The sequence below is a fragment of the Lepidochelys kempii genome, chromosome 2 (assembly GCF_965140285.1).
Source record: "Lepidochelys kempii isolate rLepKem1 chromosome 2, rLepKem1.hap1, whole genome shotgun sequence".
Classification (NCBI taxonomy): domain Eukaryota; kingdom Metazoa; phylum Chordata; order Testudines; family Cheloniidae; genus Lepidochelys; species Lepidochelys kempii.
The window spans coordinates 29,290,531-29,313,655 of record NC_136381.1 but is presented as its reverse complement, the minus strand read 5'-3'; the positions used below and the strand labels follow the sequence as shown (position 1 = coordinate 29,313,655).

Below are 23,125 nucleotides of genomic sequence, written 5' to 3'. Positions count from 1 at the left end.
CAGACCTTTTGTTTCTCTCCCTCCTCCCAGCTTTTGAAAGTATCTTGTCTCCTCATTGGTCATTTTGGTCAGGTGCCAGCGAGGTTACCTTTAGCTTCTTAACCCTTTACAGGTGAGAGGAGCTTTCCCCTGGCCAGGAGAGATTTCAAAGGGGTTTACCCTTCCCTTTATATTTATGACATGGGTTAAAACCAACTTCATCAGATGCAAGGAGTGAAAAATACAGTAGTCAGGTATATATATTACAGCACATGAAAAGATGGAAGTTGCCTTACCAAGTCGGGGGGTCAGTGCTAATGGAGCCAATTCAATCAAGGTGGAAGTGGCATATTCCCAACAGTTGACAAGAAGGGGTAAATATCAACAGTGGGAAAATTTATAAAAAACAGTAGAAGAGCACTTCAATCTCCCTGGACACTCAATAACCGACTTAAAAGTGGCCATTCTTCAACAAAAAAAACTTCAAAAACAGAGTTCAACGAGAAACGGAAGAACTGGAATTAATTTGCAAACTTGACACCATCAAATTAGGCCTGAATAAAGACTCGGAGTTGCTGGGTCACTATAAAAAGTAATTTGCCCTCTGTTGATATTCATACCTTCTTGTCAGCTGTTGGGAATAGGCCACTTCCACCTTGATTGAATTGGCTCCGTTAGCACTGATGAAGTGGGTTTTAGCCCACAACAGCTTATACGCAAATAAATTTGTTAGTCTCTAAGGTGCCACAAGGACTCCTCCTTGTTTTTGCTGATACAGACTAACACGGCTACCCCTCTAAAACATTCTACTTTAGGTCTGGAAGCATCAGAGTTATTTTTTGACATCAGTAGTTGTTTTTTCCCCATACTCATTGTAGATATCACATTTCAGAATAGGGAAACTGCAGCATGTAATGTAGTTAGTTTCCTTTAGAAGAGATGTCTTCTGTTAAACACAAGTTCTTGACAGTACAATTTCAGCCATAGTTGAATTCCTAATATCAGTGCAAATTGGGTCCAAACACAAATACATTATTCTGAAGCCTATTATGAGAGAACATACAACATTAAACAATCACATAGAAATGTTAAATCCATTATTGACATAGTTGCTTGTGTGAACTCTTCTGTGATTTGCACCACCATGTTCTGTCAGAAAACCTCTATGCCCAGCAACACTGGTGTAGAGAAGTAAGCATACCACAGTTTAAAGTATGACTAAGTGCCCAGAGCTATTAGAATCCACTAAAACAGAACCATGTATGTTGCATTGCCTAAGTCACACAAAGTGTGTTTTAGCAACAACATTTTTCTGATTAAGACAGAGAAAGAAACTCAAATTATTTTAAAGTATTTTTTCCAGTCTAATTCTCTTTGATTTAGTAATGGTTTATGGAAATACCTTTAGATATCATTTGGAAATATAAAATATCCACATTCTTGCATCTAAGTCTCTGTATTCAATTTTTGCCCTATTATTCAACATTATGGACCAGATTCGTAGCTAGTGTTCATTTGCACAGCTCTCCTGAAGTCAATGGAGCTACACCAATCTACACCAGCTGAAGATCTGGCCTATATTATCTTCACAAAAAGCTTGAAGGGACTGTCTCTTGACAAGAGCTGAAGGTATAATTCACATAATATAATCTGACAAAATTCACCTTTTTCCCCTCTGTTCATAATAGTCTCAGAAAAGGCAACAAAGGCTTAGATCTTCAGACGTATTTAAGTGCCTGCAATTTGGGAGTTAGAGTTCTAAATACCTGTAAGGATCTGGGCCAAAATGCTTAGATGTTTGCTATTTGAAATTATTCCAAAATTTTCTCAGTTAATAATTATTGGCTCGTAGATCATTAGCACAAAGGGCATTACAAATATTCACAAATATCAACTCATGCTGTGACTATTAGCACATAATTCTGCTTCAGTCCCCTGAGAGAATGGCTATGTAACCAGCCAACACAGCACAGAACAATCTGCATATATTATAATACATACAGCTGAATTAACGTACAAATATAGCTTTAATTGAATATTGCCATATTTGAACCACAAGGGTGTTTTTGTCTGTTTATTTGCTCGTAAAGCTCAGATGTTGCGTGTTCACAGAATGCACATATGAAAGGCAGATGGACATGGGGAAATTAAATATAATGTATAAAATTGGACAGTTTACACCACTATGCACTATACCCATTACATTGCACTTAGAGCTGCAAAAAAAAAAAAAAAAGGGCGGGGGGGGACATTGCAAAATTACTCTCTTTTAAAAAAAATTCAACCATTTTAATTTGTAATATTTATGTCAAAGTTTTGCACTTGTTAGTTCTTGAGAACTTTGTCATGATTTGAGTGCCATTCAATTCAGCAATGATTTAGTACAAACTAAAATGTAGCAGCAATTTTTGAGAGTTATCTACCTCTACTTCTTCAGACTATTTTTCAAAACACTTTATCAACTATTTGCTACAGTTCATGTGAAGTATTAACCTAATTTATTTTTATATGAGTCTTGTTTTTTATTTTTTTTAAATGTAGAGCTTCATAAAAAAAGGATTTAAAAGTAGAACAATATTGTGGGACAACTTCTCCTGCTAGATCCATGGTGTGGATCTCAGATAAGCAGCTTAGCTGAGTTTTTTTTTTTTTCTTTTTTAACTGTAACATGTAAATTCATGTCCACTAAATTTTAGTGGCATCGTGACAACATTATAAATGAATAGTATTTTATTCCCCATAAGTCAATCAATTAGGGGAAAGCCAGATTTACCTAAGGAGAAGAATGGATCCTTCAGCCAAGAGACCAACATTTACTTAAGGATATATTTGCTTCTAGACCCTCCTGGCCATCCCATTCTTAAAGATGGTGCAAAGACCTTTCACAGAACATCTACTTTTGTCCTCTCATTCTTAGGATCCAAACTGTCTTTCTCTACATAAATTCACAATTCAGTGAAGTTTGTTCCAGTGACAGCACTGGACAGTAAGCAGGCTCCTGAGTGGCACTGGTAAAATAAACAGTAAGTATTTTCCACAGAAAAAAAATACTCAAATTTTTGTTTCCTTTTATTTATTTTTAAATAGTTTTTTCAATGTTTTGACTAAGTGAATCATAATAACATTTTTTGGTTAATTTGCATTCTCTATTTTTGGTGTTTTCCCCTATCTTTCTCTTCCCTTTTCCCTATTGGAAAAAGGAACTATCTATACATTATTATAATTATATTTTATTATTAAAGTATATACAATTTCAATTATTTTCACAACTGGGTGCCTGACATTAGAAATCTAAACAAATGATCTTATTTATTTTCAAATGTGCTGAGGATGCAGCAGCTTGTATTGACGTATAGGGGAGTTTCTAGATGCTCGCAACTTTGAAAATATGGCCATTTATTTGGGTGCCTAAATATGAATTTAGGTGCCAAACTTTAGGAACCCAATCATGAAAATCTTGGCAGTAGTGTTGAACCTATTCCTGTAAATGCGTGTATTTCAGTGTTAATAATAAAAGACTAAGGTCCTGAACCTACAGCTCAGTCAAGTCAGAGTCCCACTGAAGTTAACTGGGCTCTGTGAAGGCACAAGGGTTCACCCAGGTTGCTTATTACCGGGAAAAGGGCCTTAAAATATCAGAGAGCTGTAGTTTAGATAATAAAAACATGAACAACTATATATAAAATGTAGTTGCAATGAATTTTCTTTTATTTTAAATGAAGAACACATTATAGAGAAAAGTGTTTTGAATTTATCAGATTACAGTTATTACATTGGATCAAAATATGTTAGTTTTTTAAGATTTCCTGTTTCCAAGGCTATTAGGCTATCTTAATAATATGACAAATGTAATCTGTAACCTACAAATTCAAACTTCACAAAAAACTTTTAATGTAAGATATTTTAAGGACTTTCTTTTAAGACTTTATAATGTCCATTGATAGCTTACATTGGTATGTGAAGAAAACTAAAATAAGGCTGACAGATAATTAAGATTTCAAATTAATCATTGTCTCAGATGTCTGACTCACATCAAAATGACAAATTACAGTACCATAGGTTGACAAATATGCCATATTTAACACATTATTCTGCAAGAGAGAAATTAAATACAAGATTTAAAGTAAGAAAATTATTAGTGTGCTGATTGTTTTGCTAACTTTCCAAGATCATATATTTTGGTATGGCCTTTAAACAAATACAACTGCTATCTCCATCTTTTCATCTGGAATCTGATTATGTACATGTAAGTGGCCCCTTAATAAAATAAATATAGATTTTATTTATTTATTGCTTTATAATTTGGGGAGATTCATTAGACAAAATGTAATATTCATCTCTACAACAATTAAACTAAAACCAAGGTTTTGGTTACAATAGAAATTAGAAATGTTGAAGTGAAGCAATTATTAAATACATGTATATGTATATGGGCCTTTTTCCTGCAAATTCACTCTTTATATTGGCAAATGAAAGCATATAAAATTGCTCCACTTCCATTGTTGGTTCAGCCCAAATTTAATGTACTTGTTTTAAAATTAGATTGTAAACTATGGAGGTAGATATTACCATATCTGAGGTAGAAGCGAAACTCAAACAGCTTAATGGGACTAAATCGGGGGGGCCCAGATAATCTTCATCCAAGAATATTAAAGGAATTGGCACCCGAAATTGCAAGCCCATTAGCAAGAATTTTTAATGAATCTATAAACTCAGGAGTTGTACCGTATGATTGGAGAATTGCTAACATAGTTCCTATTTTTAAGAAAGGGAAAAAAAGTTATCCGGGTAACTACAGGCCTGTTAGTTTGACATCTGTAGTATGCAAGGTCTTGGAAAAAATTTTAAAGAAGAAAGTAGTTAAGGACATTTAAGTCAATGGTAAATGGGACAAAATACAACATGGTTTTACAAAAGATAGATCATGCCAAATCAACCCGATCTCCTTCTTTGAGAAAGTAACAGATTTTTTAGACAAAGGAAACGCAGTGGATCTAATTTACCTAGATTTCAGTAAGGCGTTTGACACCGTGCCACATGGGGAATTATTAGTTAAATTGGAAAAGATGGGGATCAATATGAACACTGAAAGGTGGATAAGGAATTGGTTAAAGGGGAGACTACAACGGCTCCTACTGAAAGGTGAACTGTCAGGCTGGAGGGAGGTTACCAGTGGAGTTCCTCAAGGATCAGTTTTGGGACCAATCTTATTTAATCGTTTTATTACTGACCTCAGCACAAAAAGTGGGCGTGTGCTAATAAAGTTTGCGGATGATACAAAGCTGGGAGGTATTGCCAATTTAGAGAAGGACCGGGATATCCTACAGGAGGATCTGGATGACCTTGTAAACTGGAGTAATAGTAATAGGATGAAATTTAATAGTGAGAAGTGTAAGGTCATGCATTTAGGGATTAATAACAAGAATTTTAGTTATAAACTGGGGATGCATCAATTAGAAGTAACGGAGGAGGAGAAGGACCTTGGAGAATTGGTTGATCATAGGATGACTATGAGCCACCAATGTGATTTGGCTGTGAAAAAAGCTAATGTGGTCTTGGGATGCATCAGGAAAGGTATTTCCAGTAGGGATAAGGAGGTTTTATACAAGGCACTGGTGAGACCTCATCTGGAATACTGTGTGCAGTTTTGGTCTCCCATATTTAAGAAGGATGAATTCAAACTGGAACAGGTAACAGAGAAGGGCTACTAGGATGATCCTAGGAATGGAAAACTTGTCTTATGAAAGGAGACTCAAGGAGCTTGGCTTGTTTAGCCTAACTAAAAGAAGGTTGAGGGGAGATATGCTCTCTATAAATATATCAGAGGGATAAATACCAGAGAGGGAGAGGAATTATTTAAGCTCAGTACCAATGTGGACACAAGAACAAATGGGTATAAACTGGCCACCAGGAAGTTTAGACTTGAAATTAGACAAAGGTTTCTAACCATTAAAGGAGTGAAGTTTTGGAATAGCCTTCCAAGGGAAGCAGTGAGGGCAAAAGATCTATCTGGCTTTAAGATTAAACTCAGTAAGTCTATGGAGGAGATGGTATGATGGGATAACATGATTTTGGCAATTAATTGATCTTTAAATATTCATGGTAAATAGGCCTAATGGCCTGTGATGGGATGTTAGATGGGGTGGGATCTGAGTTATCCAGGAAAGAATTTTCTGTAGTATCTGGCTGGTGAATCTTGCCCATATGCTCAGGGTTTAGCTGATCACCATATTTGGGGTCGGGAAGGAATTTTCCTCCAGAGCAGATTGGAAGAGGCCCTGGAGATTTTTCGCCTTCCTCTGTAGCATGGGGCACAGGTCACTTGCTGGAGGATTCTCTGCTCCTTGAAGTCTTTAAACCACGATTTGAGGACTTCAATAGCTCAGACATAGGTGAAGTTTTTCAGGAGTGGGTGGGTGAGATTCTCTGGCCTGCGTTGTGTAGGAGGTCAGACTAGATGATCATAATGGTCCCTTCTGACCTTAGTATCTATGAATCTATGAAACTCTTTGGGGGCAGGGACTGTGTCATACTGTACATTTATAAAATGCCTACTGCAAAGATACTCTGATCCCAATTTGGCCTTCAGGTGTTATTACAACATAAATTAAAAATTATACATACAGAGAGTAATGTGGTGATATTATAAACCCCAGAGCTAGACATCTTAGAGGAATGGAACTTCCACTCCCTCTATAGCAGGAAAGCCATCTCTGGCCAACCTCATTTCCATGAATTATAATGTTGAGCACCTATAGTTCCACATACTATATTCTGTTGCTTTAGTGGGTCTCTGTCCATGTTATAGTTGTATACATGATAATAGATTGTGTGACAGGGTCGGGTCATATGGCTACTGGAGAGTGATAGAAGGTAGATATATTAGCCCCAGGTTAAGTAGGTCCCTTTTCCCTGGATAAGGGAACGGGGCAGTTCCAGAACAATCAGGAACTTGCTGGAACCAATTAAGGCAGACAGGCTAATTAGGACACCTGGAGCCAGTTAAGAAGCTGCTAGAATCAATTAGGACAGGCAGGCTAATCAGGGCACCTGGTTTAAAAAGGACCTCACTTCAGTTAGTGAGGAGTATGTGAGGAGCTGGGAGCAAGAGGGGCAAGAAGCTGAAAGTGAGTAGGCATACTGCTGAAGGACTGCGAAGTACAAGCATTACCAGACATCAGGAGGAAAGTCCTGTGGTGAGGATAAAGAAAGTGTCGGAAGGAGGCCATGGGGAAGTAATCCAGGGAGTTGTAGCTGTCACACAGCTGTTACAAGAGAAAATGTAGACAGTTGCAATCCACAGGGCCCTGGGCTGGAACCCGGAGTAGAGGGCAGGACTGGGTTCCCCCCATCCCCCTCAACTCCCTATTTGAGACAAGAGGAGTGACCTGGATTGTGGGTCCCACCAGAGGGGAAGTTCTCTGGCCTATTCCCCGACCCACTAGCTGGGTCAGCAGAGACTGCAGGGATTGTTCTCCTCCATTTCCCCAAGCTGGTCAGTGATGAGGTTAGCTGAGTGAATGGCAGGTTTGAGCCACTAGCAAAAGTGGCCAAACTGAGGCTGCCGTGAATCTCTGAAGCGAACAAATCAGCCAATAAGTGCTGGACCCACCAATGCAGAGGAGGAACATTGTCACAATTGGTATAGTGACTGTACTTCTGAAAGGCATAGGAATAGTGCCCAGTATGCCTTGGAGTAAGTGGGCTACCCTGACTTTTCAAGTACTGGACTCTGGTTTGGGAATGACATTCCAATTCAATAAGAGAGGGTAGAAGACTTCGTCTTAATGTAAGGGGACTGTTGCCCCCTTACTAACATTCAGAGGGGTGCTTTGGTTGGGTAGCTCTCAGTACTAAAAGGGGAAGGGTCTATGGGAAATCAGGACCCTGAGACTGACAGTCTCCAGGAACAATGGGGAGAGGCCAATGCTCCAGGTCAGCCTGAATGACAGGGTGCGCAGGCTAATCAGGGAGTCAGGAGGCCAGGGAGGTCCCGTCCTCTGTGTGAGCTGGATTTGCCTGAGTCAGACAGAGTGGGGCTGAGCTAAGGAGAAAGCAGGGGCCCAAGCTAAGCTGGGGAGCAGAGCCGTGCCAGATCCAGAGGGACCAGAAAAGCAGCCCAGAGAGAGAGCAGACCCTGTCCTGGGAGCCGAGCTGCAGCCCCAAAGCCAGAGGTGCAGCCCAGAGAGAGCAGACTTTCCCTGGGAGGAGACCTCATAGAATCATAGAATCATAGAATAGCAGGGTTGGAAGGGACCTCAGGAGGTCATCTAGTCCAACCCCCTGCTCAAAGCAGGACCAATCCCCGACTAAATCATCCCAGCCAGGGCTTTCTCAAGCCTGACCTCAAAAATATCTAAGGAAGGAGATTCCACCACCTCCCTAGGTAATGCATTCCAGTGTTTCACCACCCTCCTAGTGAAAAAGTTTTTCCTAATATCCAACCTAAATCTCCCCCACTGCAACTTGAGACCATTACTCCTTGTTCTGTCATCTACTACCACTGAGAACAGTCTAGAGCCATCCTCTTTGGAACCCCCTTTCAGGTAGTTGAATGCAGCTATCAAATCCCCCCTCATTCTTCTCTTCCGCAGACTAAACATCCCCAGTTCCCTCAGCCTCTCCTCATAACTCATGTGTTCCAGTCCCCAATCATTTTTGTTGCCCTCCGCTGGACTCTTTCCAATTTTTCCACATCCTTCTTGTAGTGTGGGGCCCAAAACTGGACACAGTACTCCAGATGAGGCCTCACCAGTGTCGAATAGAGGGGAATGATCACGTCCCTCGATCTGCTGGCAATGCCCCTACTTATACATCCCAAAATGCCATTGGCCTTCTTGGCAACAAGGGCACACTGTTGACTCATATCCAGCTTCTCGTCCACTGTAACCCCTAAGTCCTTTTCTGCAGAACTGCTGCCTAGCCATTCTGTAGCAACCAGAGCCAGGGCAGCCAGAAAAACAGCCCAGGAAGCAGGTCAGTGCTGGGAGCAGAGTCACAGAAGCAGCCTGCAGAGCAGACCTGTCCTGGGAGCAGAGCTGCAGCAACCAGAGGCAGAGGGGCCAAAGCAGCAGCCCAGGGAGCTGGAGGCAGAGCAGCAGCAGCAGCAGCTGTGCAGAGACTGAGTGGTGGAGCTGGGGCTGGAGCAGTCCGGAGCTGGGTGCGGTGAGTAGCTGGGTAAAGCGAGGGGGACCCTGGGCAGCGGGCCCAGCACAGGGAGACGCCTCAGCCAAGAGGCTCTGCAGGCCAGGCTTGGATCATAACCCCGACAGGGCGGGGGCGACACTGGGAAGAAGGGTCCTACCACTTGGAGCCTGAGAACGTGTGGCCACCACCAGAGCAAGTGTCCAACCCACAGCATCCCTGCAGCACAGCCAGGGCCTGAGAAGAAGGCCTGGGACTTACAAGGAACAGACTGTGAACTGCCCGGACATTCCAGAGACACTGTTTGTGATGTTCCCTGCCACAGAGCGGGGTGATGTGTTTCCTTTAACCTTTCCCGTTTTTCCTTATTCTTTTCAAAATTAATTGTTGATTAAATAACTTGCATTTGCTTTAACTTGTATGTAATGGTCAATGGGTCAGAGAAGTGACCAGTGCAGAGAGAGTACCCCGGAGTGGGGACACCCTCACCCCTGTCCTAGGTGACCACAGCAGGGTTGGGGGTCGAGCCCCCCAGGAATCTTGGGCCCAGCCTTGTTGGGGTTACAAGGACTCTGCCAGACAGGAGAGTGGAAGGGGAGTCCTCAAGGGCAGGGAGGCCACTGGGTAAAGGAAGTGGGAGCGAGGACTCAGATCCTTTCGCTAGCCCGCTTCACCGGGGTAGTGCAGAAGCCGGAAAAGTTCCCCACAACAGCTGGACTATTCCCCTGCTTACATTAAGGTGCATCTACAGAGCCGGCAGCAGCAAGCCTCCCAGCCCAGGGTGACAGGCTTGGGCTTGCAGGGGTCACGCTAGCGCTCTAAAAATAGATGTGTAGACAGCGCTTTGACATTGCGGCTTTGGGGCACTGAAGCCTAGGAAAGGGAGTGGCTTCGGAGTATGAACCCCAGCCCAAGCTGTAATTTAAAAGCACAGTTTACCTAGCTATTTTAGAGCACGAGTGCCCATGAGCCCATCAGCCTGGGCTGGGAGGCTCCCTGCCACAGGTTATGTAGACGTACCCTGCAATAAAAAACCCATTGCACGATGCTTCAGAGCCCCAGTTAATTGACTCAGGCTTCTGGGGCTAAAAATAGTAATATTGAAATTCGGGCTGTGGCTGGAGCTCAGACTCTGAGACCCATCCCGCTTTCTCGGGGTTTCCTGCCCAAGCCTGAATTTCTACACTGCGATTTTTAGCCCTGCATCCTGAACCCTGTCAGCCCAAGTCAATCGACCTGGGCTCTGAGACTTGGTGCTGCAGATACCCATTGTGTACTTCTACGCTACGCTGCCATAAACCAACTGCAGCTGGCCCAGGTCAACTGACTTGGGCTTGTGGGTTTTCAGTCTGAAGAGCTATAAAATTGCAGTGTAGACTTTCAGGCTTGGGCTGGAGCCTGGGCTCTGAGACCCTGCGAGGGGAGAGGCAGAGCCTGACAGAGGTGAAAGTAAGCTGGTACGCCCCAGTATGGCGCAATGGCAAGAGCCGGTGCACCGTACCGGGGTGGATCAGCTTCCCCAGGCGCAATTTAAAGGGCCTGAGGCTCCCAGAAGCAGCTGGAGCCTCCAGCCATTTAAATTGCTGCCAGAGCCCCACTGCCGGAGCCCTGGGGTAGCGGCGGCGGGGCTGGGGCGGCAATTTAAAGAGTCCGGGGCGGTAGTGGTGGCCGAGTCTGGGCCCTTTAAATCATCCCTGGAGCACCACCGCTGCTTCCCCAGGGCACCGGCAGGCTCCGGGGATGATTTAAAGGGCCTGGGGTGGCAGTGGTGGCTGGGGAAGCGGCGGCAGGGCTCCGGGGATGATTTAAAGGACTTACTGGTATGGGGCTGGGCCGGGGCTGTCTCTGACCTCCCCAGTCCCACCCCTTCCGCCCAAGGCCCCGCCCCTTCTGGGGGCCAGAGCCAGCCCCAGCCCAGCCCCGTACTGGTAAGTCCCTAGACTTACTTTCACCCCTAGACCCAGAGCTCACTTTGCAGTGTGACCTAACTAGATTGGTGTTGGAGGATGCAGAACTACATCACATCACCCCAAAAGGTGGGGGCAGCACAGAGCTGAACTTCACAAGAAGGCCCAACCAGACTCAAATCACAAATAGGCAAGGCTAATTCAGGTGCTCACAATCATCCAGGTGCCAATTCCGTAGGATGATGTCACAGAAGTGGACCAGGTAACTGCAGTGGTACCTGATGATGTGGACTTCTCTAGTCAGGAGCAGACAGGGTGAGGAAAGCCACCACTTGATAGTTTCTCTCAACTAAAATTGAGAATAATTGGATCTGTGAGTGTTGTTTTAGATGGGTGGGGATTATCTGACAGAGTTCTGGACCTCAGCTAACCAGACAATATCTGACACCACAGGGGTTGTCCAACCTAGGTACTGGTACACAGATTCAGCTTTGTTCATTGTATTTTATTTGTACATATGTAATCATGCTTCTTTTATTTATTTTTCCCCATTTCCTCCAAATAAAATATCTGTGTTTTCAAGGACTCTTGAGTGCTTGTGACAGTGGGGGAAGAACTACTGCAAAGGTGACTAGGAATGTTATATTTAATTTCTCAGAGCCAGGAGTATGGCTCGGTGGGGGGTTGAGCCATATTTTTAGTTTCACCAGCTTAGGTCTCTAATATTCCCATGGCTGTTAGTCTGCAGAAGTTACAATAACCATGATAACACACTTAGTTTTTGGGATACTGGAGCAGGACTTGTAAACAAGGGTATACCTGGGTTTCAGGGACACATGGTCATCCTAAATTGGATGGGTTGGGAGAAGAAATATTTTCCCAATCAATGGTTATTTTGTCTTATCTTGACTTAATGTCAAGAATTATCAGACAAGGCTATATTTGGGAAATTGTAATTATCCTTTAGAACAATGTTTGCCACAGACTTATTATGAATGCATCATATGTGGTAAGATCCAGTGTATTTTATCTAGAAAAGAAAATTGTTTTGTAATTAATATACTTGTATTGTGGAAAGCATTTTAATTATTTCACAGCCTTTAACTGGAGGGTTTGGTAATCTCTTTTTGTTTGGATTGATCCTGCAGTATCAGTAATACTGTAAAAGGCACAGCAAATTTCTGATATCACTTATAATAGCATAAAATTGTAACTCCATTTACCTCTGTGAAGTAACAGATTTGTACCAGGTTTCAGAGTAACAGCCGTGTTAGTCTGTATTCGCAAAAAGAAAAGGAGTACTTGTGGCACCTTAGAGACTAACCAATTTATTTGAGCATAAGCTTTCGTGAGCTACAGCTCACTTCATCGGATGCAGATTTGTACCAGTGAATGAGAATTCAGAACCTGGCCTAATGGCTTGATTTCTTGCTTAACCATTTACTTTCCCCATTTCCTATAGACAGTTCTTGATAGTTTTGTGAATTCCCTTTTATTTACCAAAGTGTCTCTTAAAATAACACAGCTGCAGCTGATCCTATGAATTTTCCCTATATGCTGATTTCGCTGGAGTATAGAATTACAGAGCATCCTTAATGGACCTTTTTGCCAGTAGTGAATAGATACAGTGTAATTGAAGTTTGTTATGCTTCCTTCCTGCCTGCCCAGACAAACATCCTCCAATTCCCTACACCAAGAGTTTAGAGGTGGCAGAGTAAGGACCTCGAGTTGTCACATACACCAGGGCAATTCTCTGTTCATAATTCATAGATTTTAAGGTAAAGGTGGACCATTAGATCATGTAGTCTGACCTGCATAACACAAGCAATAGAAATTCACCAAGTTACCCTGACTTTGAAGCCAATGGTGATTTTGCAGACAGTTTCCAATCCTTTTGTTTTTTTGCTTCCTGACAGATGCAAAGGAAGCAGATCTCAAAAAGAACCTAGTCTTTAACTTTGATCTTCAGAAGGAGGAGGGAGCTGAGCTTGCACATTTAATGAGTCTTGTTTTCAACAGTTTGAATCTCCAGTGAAGAGCTTTCTGGAGCCCTACAATTTATATGCAAATATAATTTAAGATGTTTATAGTTGTATTCCTGTTTACTATATGAACAGAAAGCAAAATGCCACAGCTTCTTATCCAGCAAAATTAAGCAAGTTTAATGAGCATCTCATCATATAAGTTTTTACTAAGCACTTGCTCAGGCAAAAATCCCATAGACTTCAATTGTCTCCAAGCCACCAGACCTACTGTTGTAGCAAGGACTGAATAAAAATTATGTATGGCCTTCAGAATATAGTCCATACTTAAAAATGTTTTTTAAGGCCTCTGTCCTACAGTCAAGTGACTGGGTACACCCTTATGTAGAAACCCAGTGACTTAGACTATTCCCTTACAATACTATTTACTTCCTGTAATAAAACTCTAACCTTTGATAAACTTTGGCAGTGATGATGTTAGCATTGTCAGTAATCTAAAATATCTTGTGTAGTCAAGGCTTTAGCTACATTGCCTATATGTCAGAATTCAGAAATCTTTAGCTACATTTCATCTTTAGCTACATTTCTGAATTCTGATATGTAGGCAATCTAAAAATAGTTCATTCCCATTTGTTCAAATATTTTACTTGTCTGCCAACTGCCAAAATTATATTTAGCACTCATATCCTGACACATTTTAATTATACCAATATTGTTTGATTTACAAGCTCCAGTAATTCATTACATCAGCTACAGATTCTTCATAACAATGCTGTAAGAAGTGCATGAAGGCTTCCAGAAGTCACTAAATGGAATCCATAATGTAGTAATCCAGAGTGTCTGTTTTTTCCCACTACTCATTATCAAGAAAATATTAGATAACCTTTAAATTTTTACCATGGCTCTTAACTCCCTCTCCAGAATCTTGCAGCATAAGTATTAGATTACTACAATTTAAACTGTAATTCATACACTAAAGTTGTTCTCTTATTTTCAGTGTCCAAGAACAATTACAATACAAAAGAAATCTATTGGAGAATTCAGAACAGTGTTGTAAAATGACTACAAATCATCTCCAGGGACCCTAGAATTCTATAGAATCCTACCTCAAAATCCTCTTTCTGCACCTTTTCCATTTCAAAGTGTTCCGGGATCAATGAGATTGCAAAACAAGGTTTCTGATATGCTTTTACCATGAGTAAAAATTGCTATCGAGAAAATATAATGAGACTTTCTTTCCTATTGCTCTTAGATTATTATTTTCATCATTAGAAGATTTATGCATATTTAGAAAGCTGTACTAGCCAACTCCTAGATGGGTTGGAAAATGCCTTGACTATTTCCTTGACCTTTCCGCCCCCTCTCCTGTCGTTGTTCAGATACTTCACTTTATACCCCCATGCTTATTAATGAAGTCAGCAATCTTAACTGAACCAGCTACCTGCTTAATAGCTATAAAATAGTCCAGTAAAAGCAAAAGAACACACTATTCAAACACAACTAGAATCACTGAAGCCCCTGCTGTGTGCTACAAGCTGCTATCTCCCTTTCTTTCTTAGCAGCTGTATCTCTCTCTTGCATGCACACAGTGAATAAGCTGCATTATGTATCACAGGACAACAGAAAATAGAAACATGAATCAAAGTGGATTTTGTTTTATTCCAAATATAAACTAATCTCACCAAGACGAATATAAAAGTGGCTGTCAGGGATAGATTGTGGCTTGGAATGAGTGCTCTTTCAGGGGATTTAAGAAGACTTAAGAATTTTTCCCCTACCACACACCCACCCACACTCACACACACCCCTGTGTGATTGCCCAGATATTGGGACCAGGGGTTTTGGAAGAAGGGGTGCTGTGGATTGCCATACTCCCTTCCCAGAGCAGGTGGGCATGGAGACAGTCGAGTCTTGCCTCCATAACCACAACACACCAACCAGTGCAGATAAGCCAGTATTCAGTGAGAAAAAGGGAACCAATATTTTGCTGCTGGAAAAGCTCATGATTCAATATTTCTCCTACTTAATTTACTTGAACCAACTGTCATGTCTTCCTCTTCTTTTGAGAAGAGCATTTCAGTTTGTCTTATTTACAGCTTTGCATATTATTTTGTACATACTTCTTTCTTCTAGGTTACTTCATCTGTACTACAAAAGTGTTCTCTCTCATATGGTGGAAAAACTGATTTTACCCAAGTGTATGAACACGGAAGAATGGAAAAGACAGAATTGAGAACCAACTCATTCATAGACTGCCTGTAAATACAATAATAATGGTACATTCACTAGACTCAGATTGTCATCTTCCTTCTGCGTCTCAGGGCCTGGATGACTAATTCATCTTCTTCCATTCAAACAAAATCAGTGACCAAGCTGCATATCCTCTGATTCTAAATGTGTTGCATCACCAACTCCATCTGCTAATCTGGCGGTGAGGAAGTAGAATTGAAAAATAATTGTGTTTTTGGTTTGGTGTCTGAAGCAGAGAAAGAAAAGCAAGAAAAATATTTGTTTCAGGTTGACCTGAAAAAGAAGCTTTTTGTTTTTTCTTGCCAAAATGAAAAACTGAAAAAAAATAAAAAATCAGGTGGAATAAAATGTTTCACTCAACCCAAAACAAACCATTTCTTTGCATTTTGAGGTGTTTTCTCCCCTCTTTTGAATTAAATATGACTAATTTTCTAAATGAAACATTTCAAAAAGAAAAGTTGAAATGTTTAAACTCAAAAATGTCAAACTGAACATTTGTACTTTTTTGAATATTTTTCTTTTAATTTTTGCCAAAACTTTTTCCCTAATTATACTCTGATTTGTGAATAGTTTTGGTTGATGCAAAACTGCATTTTTCAATTGATAAACTATTCGTCTAAAAAAAATTCCCCCAGCTCTAGTATGAAGTTTACTGCGCTTATTGGCTAGGATGTTAAATTTTCAAAGCTATTGTCCAATGAGTGAAGTTTTAACTGATAGCACACTTAATTGCAATTAAGTTGTCTATTGGTATTCTTTGTTTTATTCTTAAAAATTAAATTGAAAACAGAAATAGAATTGGATTGCTGAATGAAATAGGTTGGCAAAATCTTTCTTCAGTGCTCTACTTGTAATTCTATGTCCTTCCTTTCCCATGTTTAGTCTCAAAAAGGGAACAGAGAAATTAATACAATACCTATAGGTCATTCTTGAGTAAGTCCCTAGCAGATTCGTAGTTCACTTAGATTGTGAGCTACTCTGGAGTTTCCGGTCATGTCTCAGATGAAATACAAATAAATGTTTAGTTTCTGCACAAGCATGCTTTCCATACGATCATATATCTATATCTGAAAGAATATGTCTGAAAATGTGGCAATGAGAAATTACTGCAAAGTTAATCATTGTTTCAGAGATGGTAATTCTTCCTTCTCCATTTTGTATTTTTAAAAAATGGAATGAGTCCTGTAATTCATATATGACAAGGCTGAATAATGTTTAACATAACTCATTCAACAACTTAGTCTTTCAAACACAGATTCATTTAAATACATAGTTTAATACTCAGCCCCCCTCCCTTGCAAGCTACCACTTTCTACCTTTATATCATGTTTTCAGTGATGTGCCACTTTTTTTTCTTTTTTTTAATCTCAGGTTTCAAATTTTAACTGCATATTCAGACACCTAAATAAGTTGCCTGACTTTCAGAGGTACCGAACAGCCTGCAGCTCTGTTAAAGTTCAGTAGGAGCTGCTGAGGGCTTGGAACTTTTGAAAATTGGGCCAGATCAGGTGTCTACATATGAACTTGGGGTGCTAGATAGAGACACACAGTTTTGAAAATATTAGTTAGGGTTCTTTGTGTTCACAAAGAGCAGGGGTAAAGTACTGGAGATTCTACTGATATGGAATCTCATTTAAATAAATCTATTCTCTAATGCCAAAAAGTAAGACATCACATGAATGTAATCTAATAGTCATCCCCTCTTCCATCAGCTGGGTTGCAGGGGAGCGTGATTTGAGAGACAAGCTAGGCAGGGGAATGGGAATTGAAATAAGTGTTGTTGTGGGGGATGGCACTGCCTATTGCCAGTTCTACGGGAGGCAGGTGATGCTGTGGGACAGGGAGGGAGGCTGAGGGACTTCTGGCTGCAAGACAAGTTTGGATTTTTAGACAATGTAGTCTCATCTCATTCTTTTGGAAGAACACAGTAAAACACTTGAGATCAGATTCAGCAAAGCACATGTTTGTTTAACTTTCAGCTCATGCTTACAAACCTGGCTGAATCAGGGCCCATTAACTAGAGGAGTTTTAATTAGTTTGTTAAAAGAAATGGTTATATTGACACAGGGTGAAATTTTCTAAAGTTCCTACATGACTGAGGAGTTCAAGTCCCATTGAAAATTAGAGCGCTGTTTAAGCCTGGAATTGAATCTATGTGAAGAGTCTTCCAGCTGACCAGCCACATAGGGGTTCCTGTGCAACCTTGCACATTTTGGGCTTGATCTATAGCTCACTGAAGTCAATAGCAAAGCTCTCATTAATTTTAATAGTGCAGGATCAGGGCCATTGTGTACCTGAGAATGGGCCCCACACATGCAGGTTTATACAGATCCAGTGGTTCCAGTACCCCATGCACCCAAGCAGAGTGTAAATTTGAGCTCCCCAACCTCCCTGCACTCCATGCTCAGAGCCCAAATAATCTGGTTTTATGTGGATAGAGTCATTTTTTACCCTGATGAGAAATGTTTGAGGTTTTATTGTTGTTGTGATGTTGGTTTGGTTTTGTTTTGTTTTTTTCAGGATTGGATTTTTGAGAGTATTAACAAACAAACAAACAAAAACCAGCCAACCAAACAGAACCCCCCCCCCCCACCACACACACGCATTTTTAAAAATAGTATGAAACTACGGGACCTTTTATAGAAGTGCTGAAAGCACTATTTAGACCTTGAAAGTGCCTGGACTCTTTCAACATTAGACCATCAAAGCAACAGAAAAAAATTACAATATATTTTCCAAATATGAAAGAAGAAATTATATATTATAGTTTGAATATTTACATTTCTAGATAATATATTGCTTGACAAAATCACCACCAAACATCTGTTACAATAGAGTAAAAAATGTGTCTAATCCATCTCAAATATAATTTGTTACACTATATCTACAATTTAAATTCTGTAAATTACCCTTCTGTTGTATGTGAACTAGAAAATGATTGCAGAATAAACAAAGTAATTAAACAAGTTCAAAACAACCAGAAACTACAAAACAGGTCTCAAAAACATACAAATAACAGGTATTTTTTATTTCCTTGTTTAATTAACTGTGTGATTTAGGGAAAACTATTTGTGTGAATTAGTATTCGAACTCATAGTATCGTGCAGTATTCAGATAAACAGTTCCTAGCAGTGTCTGTGGCTGAAGACAAGCAACTTCGCTTGGCATCAGTCATAGGTGTTCTATATGCCAACATAAGTCCTCTGTGCAGAAGATGAGCCTCCAGGCATCTTCCTAATCGCTGCCTCCCCAAACTGCACCTCAACTGCTTAAACTCCCAGAGATTAAATCAGAGTGATCCACAGGAACAAAGAGGATAAAACTCAGAGATGTGACCTTCTTCAAATATTTTATAGCTATTGGTTAGCTGATAGTTGATCTCTCCCCCTCTAGTTAGGGTGTCTATGTGTCAGCACCAATAAAGAGAGACCACAAATCCCTAGAAGTTATTACTCTTGAAATTCACAAGGAAATAGACCTGATTCTGTGCACAAACAGGAGTGCACAATCACTGCATTGAAATACAGAAGGTGATAGCCAAACCACCTGTCGGGCCAGAGTATTCATATGCCAAGACAACCTGAAGATGAGGTTGATTATAGAGGAGGTCTCTTTGAACCTATGTAACAAACATAGTCCTTTGATTCAGGAAGACGACACATCAATCCATTCAAGGTGATGCCTACACTCATACTGAACCCTCAGAAGACCCCACAGGGACTCTTGATGGCAGCACTGACAGCAGCTCAGAACTTAGCCATCACCTCTCTTATATAAACAGTAAAACCAGAAACTTTGGTTCTGCTCCAGGGACCCAGCAAGCATTTAGATGCTGGAATAAACTTGTATCCTCGATTACCCTTCTTCATATACTGAAATCAGATGGGGGGAAAAAATCACAGCTAGCCTCTTTTCATTGTGCATAATTGATTTCAAGTTGACCTTTTGCGGAACATGACCATACTCAATGTTTGTATGGGTGCCAGAACCTTGCCTTTAGTTACTACACATGTTCTTGTTTATAGTACACAAATAAATATTCAGCTAGGATCAGAAAATCTTTGATACTTGGTATTTTTTGGACTAACAAACTTTGAAAATACTAAAGATTACAGTCATTAAAAGTGTATGTAATACTTTTTTCCAAAATGTTAATGCCACAACTATCAGACAGTAAGACAGTAAGATTGAAAAATAATATGGGAAATCAATCAGTTTTGGGGCAAGATAAGGAATTTATTATGGAGTATTTAAAACCTTTGATTTTTATGACAAACCTTGGTATACAATTGAAAGGTTCCACTAGAAGCAAATTTTTAAACCTTTTAATAAATGTACCTGGTTCAATCCAACTAGCAAAAGTCACATTTGAGCCCTGTTATATATATAGGGATGAGGTAAAACTTTCAAATCCTGTTGTTAAGAAGAGTGTTTAATCGTGTTCTCTTACCTTCATAGTATACTTTAAACCCATGGGCGCTAACTGCAAAGTCACTTGTCAAACGCAGTGAAAACACAGACTTTGTACTAGTCACAGGTGGAGGAAGATGAAATCCTGTTAACCTAAAAATATAAGCATAAATCATGGTTAATTATCTATAAAAATGCAACTGTACTGTTTCAAACTTATTGCTCACTACAAATTTCCATCATAAGACAGACAATCTATATAAAAGAACAGAATATACAGTGTATATTATTTGTGAAATTGGTTTTCTAAAATATCATAAGGAAGCTGTCCAACTGGCATTTATGTAGCCTGGCACAGGTGAGGTAGGTCAGCTCAAGAAGATTGTACATAAAGAAAGACATTAATACTGTAGAAACTATACAAACATGCCAGATTTACACCAGCTAAGGATCTGTCCCAGTATTTTTTATATTATGTGTTTTATAGATAGTTATGTGAGATCTTATGTTAGATGGTGTTTATCCAAGGAGTTTTATGCAGCATACAGTTTTACACACAAAAACGGAAGGGTTCACTTAAATGTGGGATGTTAGGATAATTTACGGCATGTACCTTAACCTCACAGAAGTGTTTTTCTTAAGTCTACTGTAGTGCCTATTAATTGTGGGAAGAATTGCTTAGACGGTTTTGTTTTAAATTCACAGAGAGATCCCAGAGGGTAGTGTTGAGTAATTACTCATCCACTCAAAAGGCTCTCTTGCAGGGTTTTCCAGCTGTGGTGTTTTTTGGGTTTGTTTGTTTGTTTGTTTTTGTTTTTTGTCACAACCGTATATACACAACAGGCAGCTGTGGAAGACAGTTTGACATTCAGTCCAGCATCTCCATTTCATCTGACTCAGGTGTTGCAGCATCTTGCTTTCCAAGTGCCTCGTTGATACTGGGATTTGTAGTAGAGTAAATTCACCAAGGTTCAAATCGCAAAGGACAAAAGTGATGTTGGCTGGCTGATGGAATTAGCTAGGGAATTTGATGGACACGATTGAGGACACATGCTCAGTATTCATCAGTGAAGTTTGCAATACTAAGGTTACAGTTGGTCCCCCAATTTCTCCAGACAGAGGTGGCTTCAGTGGCTAAAAGTATCCATTTTCATCTGTGCTTGGTGTGACAACTGTGGAATTTCTCTTTGGTATTGACTTTGCCTGTAAATCAATGTACTTGTGGCTTCATAAAACTGTAATACTCCCTATATGGGGCTACCCTTCAGCTTCTTCCCCTGGTGCAGCATTTGCAGCCTAACCACTTAATGGATGGAACAAAAGGCGCAAGTTATGCAAATACTCCATAGATTGAACTAGCTACCCATTTCTTACAAGTGCAGGTACAATTCAAATATGGAAATTGATTTCTTTTAAAATGTGTTATAATTTGTATCCTAGTTACTTGAGAGAATTCCTTCCTCTGAAATCGCTTCCACAGCAGATAAGGTCAGCCAGTATGCTCTCACCAGAATCTCTCAGGAGCTGCCTGGGAGCTGCCAGCAGGACAATTTCTGTGGCAGGGGCAAAGGGCTCTGCTCTAGAATTTGTTGACCTAACAAAGCTTGACATTACTGATCTCAAAGTTACAGTGTATAATTTTTCTGTCAACTCAGACTTTTTATCTGAAAATTGTGATAAATTAATAGTTTATTTTAAGCCTCAACTTAGAATTTCATTACTTTTGTGGTTTTATGGCTGACCCATTATTATTTTATTTTGTTTAAATATATGGTTTTTTTTCTTTCTTTCCATTTCACTGGGGGACATTTTCCCTATTTTTTTTTCATACTGGTGTCCATCGTGTTTCTGGGAAAATGTATACATTTAATATAAAATGTAACACAGCAAACCCAAAACAAAAGGGACTCCCAACCTAATAACTAAACACACATTGCAAATGATGGGTGCTGAGAACTCTCAGCCCCAATCAGGAGTGTGCAGTGCCTCCCAGGAACAGATCCAGACCTCATTATAGGAGAACGGCACACTCAATATTTTGCTTCTATTTTTAAATTGATGTCTGTGGAGGTTCCTTTTCCTCTGACTAGACATATTTTAAATTATTTCATAACTTTTGTTCTTCAGAAAGACTAAAGAAGAAAACAGCAGATAATGTGGAGAGATGATCTTGCTGGGTCGATAAAGATGTGTTTCGGGAGCCAGTAGATTGCTGAACAGCAACACAGCTACTAAGCATTCTTTCCATTACAAAAGTGAGAAAAAAGATATTTTGATATTTTTTAAGGAAAACACGTGAATTATTAATGAAGGTGTGGGTTTTGTTTCCTGGAAAAAAAACAGATATGAAAAAACATCACATCATAGCATTTTCAGTTTGGTCTTGATTGAAGCAGTACAAATACCATGGCGTCTCAATAACTAATACATTTTCTGCTGCTAGTATAGAAATTCAGTCACACACTTACTCATAAAATGCGAAATATGTAGAGTTTAATCATTATCAGTAATTCCATTCTTATAAGCGGGAGCTTGAAATTGATGGAAAATCTAGAATGCTAACGGTCAGGGTTTGAAGGTACTAACCATTCTTCTCTATTTTTCACAAGTTGTACTGTGTAATAAGTATAGGTAGGATATCAGTAATGTGATTTCTCCTTTTTTTTAACCTTAAGGCATTACTCCATGAGTTCTACAAAGTGTACCAATTATACTGATGTTGAGAGCTATCTACTCTAGATACTATAGTTAATTTTGTAATGTTCTCTGGTGACTAGCTACTCTGTATTCTGAAGGGCATTTAATTAGAGATGTCTTGATTGCTGCTTCATCTGTGACTGTAATTTGGTAAAGAATCAATTCAATTTTCCCCCAAGGGACACTTTCTCTTTAATCTTCTGCCTGGGCTAGATCCATAGTTAAAACAGCTCAAAAATAGGAAGGGAACACACACTAATTTTGGTCATGATAGGACTAACAGTCATGTGATGAGGGAGTGTTGCTTATGGTTGGGCATTTGACCATTCCAAAAATAATTGGTTGATTGACCATTCAAACAGGTCCAATATTGTCATAAGACAAAAATGGTAAAATAGGTTAAGGCACTAATTTATTATAACCATAACAACAGTAACAAAAAATAATACGACTTTATATGGAAAGGCTTTGCCTTAGATAGCTATTTATACCTAATTATAAAAAAAAAGTTACTTTACTGCGTTATTTTAACTTAGAAAAATGCAAAAAACAATTACATGAAGTTTAAAAGAAAAGAACTGAATAATTATTACTTTTTTTAGCAATGTTAGGTTTTTATTTTAATGTGAATGTTATTCAAGATTGAAGAGTTACAATAGACAAGAAATTAAACAGAAATAAAAGAAACATATATAAAAGAAAAAAGTAATTTTAAATGCATTTATGCTAAGTAGGCAGCAGAGCTACTCTATAAGC

General features: G+C 39.7%; 1 protein-coding gene across 2 annotated transcripts in view; it reads right to left on the bottom strand.

Annotated features, from left to right (window-relative positions):
* The window catches only part of CSMD3 (CUB and Sushi multiple domains 3), a 1,215,628-nt gene that overhangs the window by 994,707 nt on the left and 197,796 nt on the right, over positions 1-23,125 (bottom strand). For both annotated transcript variants that reach the window (XM_073330296.2, XM_073330291.2), the window contains exon 3: positions 19,713-19,825. In XM_073330296.2, coding sequence (XP_073186397.1) covers positions 19,713-19,825 — 113 coding nt within the window. The remainder of the gene's footprint in view (positions 1-19,712; positions 19,826-23,125) is intronic.